This window comes from Neopsephotus bourkii, unplaced genomic scaffold (genome assembly GCF_033783945.1).
Source record: "Neopsephotus bourkii isolate Nb327-2 ecotype Australia unplaced genomic scaffold, CSIRO-AGI_Nbou_v1 NB_1530, whole genome shotgun sequence".
In the NCBI taxonomy this organism is placed as follows: Eukaryota; Metazoa; Chordata; class Aves; order Psittaciformes; family Psittacidae; genus Neopsephotus; species Neopsephotus bourkii.
The window spans coordinates 23,141-29,793 of NW_026902006.1; the positions used below are offsets into that span (position 1 = coordinate 23,141).

Sequence of the window (6,653 nt, forward strand, 5' to 3'; positions counted from 1 at the left end):
CTCCAGGCAGAGCTGCTGCAAGGCCCCTTTTGCAGCACATGGCTCCAGCTCAGAGCTTCCAGGTGGTGTCACCTACATGGACCACGACGGGTGTGCAGGCTCCCAGAGCTGCCTTCTTCTCTCCCACACCTTACACAGTGACCTTGAGTCTCCTGCCTTCATGAGGACGAGACGAGCATCTACAGCACCCTGCTAGCACTCAGCTGGGACATTACCTCTGCGGCCACCATTTCCCCAAGGTGCTGATTCTCTCTTGGGCTTCAGAGGCACGGCATGGCCCGACGATCGGTAGGGGATTGCAATAAGCCTGGAAAGAAGAAGGCACCAGCTGGGAGAAAGGGCCTCATGCTCCCTAGAAGCTGAAGCCAGTAAGCTGCTAGCAGGCATCGTTGAGAGCCACTGCCAGATCCTTACAGGATGCAGCTCTCTGTGCGACCTGAGGAGCCCCCCAGTCTCCTTCAGCCTCTGTCAGTTCTCCCCTTGCCTTCCTGCCAAAGAGCTGATGATCCCAGCACACACCCTGCTTGCAGCCCCACAGGCCTGCCTTCCTTTCACACTCTCAGGTCACATTGCAAGGAGGCTGGCCACTTTGCATTCTCCAAGCCAGGGGGGAATGAGCAGTGAGCGGATCGGGAAACTGGGCTTGCCTAAGTTGGGTAGGAGAGGAGCCTCGGCAAGAGAGCGTCCCACAGCAGGGGCTGAGTCGCTGCTCCCTTGACCACTGCAGAAGCCGTTCTGCTCACCTTGGCAGCACGATGACCCCATCTTGACTGACCCGACTATAATCGTTTTTGCCAGCAAAGGCCACTATCCTCATCATCTTGGGGTTCTGCAAGGGGACAGAGACACATCAGCAGACGCCCAGGGCACGTGCAGGTTGTTCACAAAGGTGGCAAATCATTTCCCCGCTTAAAGGCACAATGCTTGCCGCTCAGAAAGCCTCGCACCACCTCTCCCTTGATGTCATTAATCCCTCCCTTGAAGGGGCCAAGATGCTACTGAGAATTGGCCTTGCTCATCAAGAGCTTGTCCAGGCCAGGTGGCGATGAAGGTGATGGCAGCCAAGAGAAAGTGTCAGAAGACAGCTTTGCCAGCCTTGCCGCACAGCTATGAAGAGGAGCCCTGGAGAAATGACAAGCTCACCCCGAGAAGAGCTGCCTGCATGTTCCCTGTGGCATCCAGCTCCAGCAAGCAATCCTCAAAGAAGGTCATGCTGACCACATTTCTTCGCACAGCAAGGATGCCAATGCTCCTGAAGAAGAACTCCACCTCCTTCTTGTCTAGGATGGCCGCAGCAAAGAAAAGCAGGGTCTCGTGTATGCATTGCTGCACGATTTGTGGGCGGAAGCGGATGTTTGCCCCAATCTGCTCAAAGTCCAGCTGAACTACTGGTGTCTCGTCTGGGAAACAAGCACAAAGCAACCAAGTCACTCCCATCATAGTCCAGCTGACTCAGGGACTGCCGTCTATGCCCAGTCCTCGGGCAACACTGCCAGAATGCAGTCCCCTCTCAGCTTCGGCCATGTATCCAGCATGGACCTGATGAACGGAAGGCACAGAGAGGCCTTGCCTCTTGCTGCGAGCAAGCAGCTGGAGTGTAGGGTGAGCTGGGGGGCTGGCTTCTCAGGGAGAGGCAGGGCGCCGGGCTGCCGTACATGTGCCCACACTCAGCTCTCTCCGGTTTGGCAGAGCCATTGCTAAGCCACATGACAGAGATGTGAGCACCAAGACAAATGCAAGGGCTCTATAGAAGAAGCACCCTTCATCTTACGAGGAATTTTGGTCTTTGCACACTTCAGCTTGTAAAACATCTTCATAAACCGGCACAGCTGGAACACAGGTCTCTCAACAGGCAAAACCTCGTCCTCTCCCACCCCGACATGCACGAGGACAAGCGCAAATGTTCCAATTCCGACATCCACTGCCTGAAAACACAAGCAAGAAGAGGGAGCATTGGCAGAGTGTGCAGAAGCGGGAAGGCTGCTCGGTGACTCCTGTACCCCTGGGGATTGTACCAGAGCAGTTGTGCCCTGCTCTGGGGGCCTGGAGGGGCAGGAGGGGGCATGGGCAGGAGGCAAAGCTCACCTTCTTCTCTAAGAGCTGTTTCCGGATGTACTTAGATGTGCCAGCCCATACTTGGCAGATTTCTACAAAGCAAAGGAAAGACAATGCCATGCACTGAGTCAGTAACAGCCAGCATCTGGCACCGCTACCCATGGAGGGGACAGTGGAGTGAGTGCAGGCAGCAGCTCTCGCCCTGAGCAAGCACTTGCACCGGTGGGGGTACCCAGATGTGTTCTTGACAGCCCCCAGCCTCCAAGCTGTCCGTCCTGTGCCCAGGACAGGAATGTCAGGCATCTGCAGTGTGTTGGGGAAGGGGATTCTGCCCTTTGACACAGTCAGTGGCTACACGCCTGAGCTGCCAAAGCCACTCCCAAGGCCCAAGGCACCTGCAGGCAGGGTGCTCCTTGCAGCCACTGGTCCCCTCCAGAAGACCCTGCTACAGCCCCAGCCTTAGGGTTTCCACATTATCTGCAGGATTTCTGCATCATCCTGGCTCTGAGCGTGCTCCTGGAAGAGCACTGCCAGGGCCTTACCTTTGATGGTCAGCTGCTTCAGGGTTGGCAAGTCATCAGGCCCCAAGCCTTTAAAGAGCAGATACTTCATCGTCCTTGCCCCCCTGCACGGCAGCAGCTGGGCAAGAGATGCTGTTCCTGCTACAGAACTGCTGGGCTCCTCTCCTCAGCACTTCACTGCGTGTCACTCTGCCACGCTCTCCCGCAGCCTCCCCTCGCCTCCTCTGTGCAGCTGGGCAGCTCCTGCAGATCAGAGTGCTGGCAAGAGCAGCCACAGCATTGTCCAGGCCTCCCTGGGAAACACGCCCAGTTACCAAAGTGGGCACAAGAATGTTTTGCTGTGCTGTGGGTATCCCACTGTGATGTCATGTCATGTCACACATGGCTGCAGGGATCCATCACCTCACAACACCACCCATATTTGGCCAAAGATTCCAAGCGTTCAGGTTGGTGGAACCTTCAAACTTGCTAAGGGCACCCTCAATCCCACCAGCTATGTCATTAAGGAAGAGATTCAGTATTAGGAGCCCCAGCATAGACTCTGGAGTAGCACAGGCCTGGCTCAGTCGCACACAGAATCATAGAATAGCTAGGGTTAAAAAGGACCCTAAGATCATCTAGTTCCAAGGCCTCTGCCACGGGCAGGGACACTACACACTAACCATGTCAGCCAAGATTGTGTTCAACATGGCCTTGAACACTGCAAGGGATACAGCATTCACAGCTTCCTTGGGCAACCTGTTCCAGTGCCTCACCATCACCACAGTGAAGAACTTCTTCCTTATACTTCTTCCTTACATCTAACCTAAATGTCCCCTGCTTAAGTTTGAGGCTGTTACCCCTTGTCCTAGCGATACAGTCCCTAATGAAGACTTCATATGCTGCTGGTAGTGCTGTTTTACCCTTCCAGATCAATACCTCTCTCTTCACGCAGTAATTTTACCTTACCCAGAAAGGGTTTTTTTCTCTTTGAAAAATTTCTGTCTTTCCCAGATGAACCCAGTTTCTACCAGGTGGCCACTGGACAGCTCCTGAGAGTCAGCAAAGGCCCAACTAAGGAGTGTCTTCAGTCTTCATTTCTCCATGTGCAAGGATCATGAAGCCCACCTCTTTCTTTTACCAGTGCAGATCTTCTCTGAGGACATGCTGGGACCAGCCGTGGAGCTCTGCTTAGCTCTACGAAGTGGTGTTTGGATGCAGAGAAGCTGTGCTCTGAAGCCCCCATGGCCTGTACCCCAGAAGGGACACCGCTCTTCTGGTCACATGGCCTGTCATGACACTGGCAGGACAGGTCCCCCTCACCCATTTGTCTTGAAAGCCCTCCTAGTTCTTTTGACGTGCTCAGTATTTTGTGGACTGCAGACACTGCCTTCTGACACGGAGGAGCTAGAAGTCCCCTACACTTGCTACACATACTTGCATGAACACAGGCAAAGCAATCCGTTCCTCTTATGTGAAGGGATGCCTCACAATTTACACAAAATTAACGATGCAAATAGGTACTGAGAAGGAGAGTGTTTCTAAGGGAGAAAAGTGTGGCAGTGACTAAATCTACAAAAGGGGACTAAAGTCTTTTACAAAATATGTCACCTGCATATAGTTATTTTCTGCCTATTAATGCCAAGAATGCAGAAGGCTTGTCACAGGAAAACTGAAGGACAGAAATTAAAAATGACTTACGGAATACAGCTGTCATTTGCCAATGTGGTTGGTAGAGGTCTTGAAGTCATTTATTTTTTTTATCTGTGGTTGCTTGGGGATTTCACAGCAGCTTGTAAAAAACACTCCAAAAGGAGTTTCTGAAAAACCACAGTCTATACATAGGTTACACCAAGGTCCTAAAGCAGGAATGGCTGATGAAACTGTATTAGCAGCTGCTGGAGAAGATCGGAGCACATATCCTGCCAAACTGTTAGCAGCGTGGGTGGCACAGAGAATCCTTGAAGCTAAAGCCTATCAAAGGTGTGTTTGGGAGCAGAGAAATTCCTTCATTTTGCTCCGTGGTGACAGAATCTTTAGTCCTGATTCAGATCACAGCAGTAAATGCTGGTGATGTCACTAAAGTTACACTGACAACTAATTTGGTCTAGTTTCTTCTTCACCGCTGGATTAACGTTAACTGTTACCATTTTCATAGATACTGGCCACACCCCTTATAATAGAAGAAACTGTCTCCAAGGCAGAATTGTTTTAAAAACAGATAAATTAGAAAAAAGAGGTTATGACATCCATGAGGAGCTTCCCTACTCTGGGATGGATTCCTCTGGGAAGTCCTCAGAAAAACCCCACACGTGAAAAAAGGTACAATACCAGAAAGTGAGGAAGGAAGAAAGAAAGAATGGGGCTAGAACTGGGCGGGGAGAGCACCTAAGAGTTGCACTTGGAAGCACTTCTAGGCTTTGCATAGTAAGAACACCTTTGCTCCAGTGCCAAGTGAAATGAGAAATAGAAAAAATTGGGTCCCCCTCACCCATTTGTCTTGAAAGCCCTCCGAGCAGGGGGCTGCAGGCTCCTCCTGTCCCCTTGGCCACAGAGAAAGACATAGCAGGGAGACGCTGGGTCACTCCAGCTGAACACAAACACCAGCAGCCTTTATTTACTCTGTAGACTTACTTTTAGTTCTCTTCAGTGATATGGTTTAGTGGTGGTCTTGGCAGTCTTGGGGTAATAATAACAAACTTGACCATCTTAAATATCTTTTCCAACCTACTTGATTTTATGATTTTCCTCTGCAAAGGTGCTTCACCCTGTTCAGGACTTTTTTGAATCCTCTTCCATCGCCATTAATGCGCAGATAGACTCCACAACTTGTTAAAAGTTGTAAAGTAGGTATGCTTTATTCAGCGCTGGGGCGCATGGGGGATAGCTCCTCCAAAAGCACGAGCACCTTAGCATCGTTTTCCCTTTAGATTTATCCTCTAAAGTTATACATATGCATAAGGCTGCACAACACGCCTATACATATTCATGTCCTATCCCAGCTGCGTATTATAATGACCTAATAAGTCCTTTGTGCCTGCACAGTGCCTCCCAGTGGTCGTGGGCGAGGGTCTGAAGATGAAGTAAAAGAGTTTTCCTCAAGCCCAAACTTTTCACCTCTAGTCTTCATGCATGCTCCCTGGAGGCTTTGTCATTGTCCAAACCGCAGAGCTAATTTCAGCCGGCCTAGGCATCCGAAGGACAGGAATCAAGTCATGGTCCCTACCTCTTAACAATAGTCACATCCTTGTATCTTGTTCTAGCATATACAGCGAGTACGATGAGCATGAATGAGTAGTAACATTGTTAAGCAAGCAGCTTGATCTACCTTCTTGTACACCGTAAGTACGATAAGCACATCCCTGTCCCATTCTTCTGGGTCTGTGCCCAAAATCAACTTCTGAATTTGGACAATACTGGGAGAGGTTTTCTTGTGTCAGCATGATTTCATGCTTTGTTCCAATAAACGTGTTCGCTCTCTTTCCCATTTCAGTCCTTCCTTTAATCAGTCTACTTCTCCAAATCATCCCTCCCTAATGTTCCAATAGTCCTGTGCCACTACCAAGCATGTGCCCAAGATGGCGCACATGCGCTATTGACCATCTCGACCCTATCTGATTGTTCCGTTCTCTGGGACCGATGGTGGTTCACTCGCTGTACAGCCAGGGGAGAAGGGACTCACCGGTTCCTGCTAAGCCAACTTAAATATCATGCAACCAATAAATTGAGTCCAGACAACATTTATTGTAAACACTCAATTAAAACTCCACCAACATTAACTACAGATTTGACATATCGCATGGATTTGTCACTTCTCTGCTGATTCTTAACATTTTTGGCCAGTGACCCAAAATGCAAAATCCCTGGCTTGCCGAAGGGAGGGCTTTCAGCCTCAAGGGTTTTCGTTGAATGGCATCCTGACCCAAAGAGAGAATCAATAATTGCTGACCTGCTCCTCTGAGGAGGACCAATTTAAAACAGCTCTCTGCTGGGGCACTATTTAATTAGCATCGTCAAATCTAAGCCGTGGCCAAATATGGTCTTGTACCTCCCTTTGGCTCAGGACCGCACGTTCCTCACCTTTGGTACCTGCTGAGC

The 6,653-nt window shown here is 50.3% G+C and overlaps 1 protein-coding gene across 3 annotated transcripts; it reads right to left on the bottom strand.

The window, feature by feature from the left end:
• Positions 1-305: 305 nt before the first annotated feature.
• On the bottom strand, positions 306-3,879 carry LOC133221414 (coiled-coil domain-containing protein 81-like). Of its 3 annotated transcripts, XM_061370276.1 has the most exons (6): positions 3,684-3,879; positions 2,598-2,819; positions 2,086-2,147; positions 1,772-1,925; positions 1,144-1,400; positions 306-829 (listed from the first exon to the last, which is right to left on the bottom strand). In XM_061370276.1, the coding sequence occupies exons 2-6, from the start codon at positions 2,665-2,667 to the stop codon at positions 740-742; spliced, it is 633 nt and encodes a 210-aa protein (XP_061226260.1). In that variant the 5' UTR covers positions 2,668-2,819; positions 3,684-3,879; the 3' UTR covers positions 306-739. The 3 variants fall into 3 exon arrangements, with proteins under 3 accessions (XP_061226260.1, XP_061226259.1, XP_061226258.1); XM_061370275.1 differs by lacking the exon at positions 3,684-3,879 and having other exon boundaries at positions 2,598-2,942; XM_061370274.1 differs by lacking the exons at positions 2,598-2,819; positions 3,684-3,879 and having other exon boundaries at positions 2,086-2,589.
• Between the last annotated feature and the right edge of the window lie 2,774 nt (positions 3,880-6,653).

Bases quoted from the DNA above. Each gene is read 5' to 3' on its own strand.
- LOC133221414 (XM_061370274.1), bottom strand. From the start codon at position 2,358: ATGCCTGACATTCCTGTCCTGGGCACAGGACGGACAGCTTGGAGGCTG. The intron at 1,926-2,085 runs GTGAGCTTTGCC...TTGTGTTTTCAG, and splicing joins AACAGCTCTTAGAGAAGAAG to GCAGTGGATGTCGGAATTGG. The intron at 830-1,143 runs GTGAGCTTGTCA...GTCCCCTTGCAG, and splicing joins TGCAGGCAGCTCTTCTCGGG to AACCCCAAGATGATGAGGAT.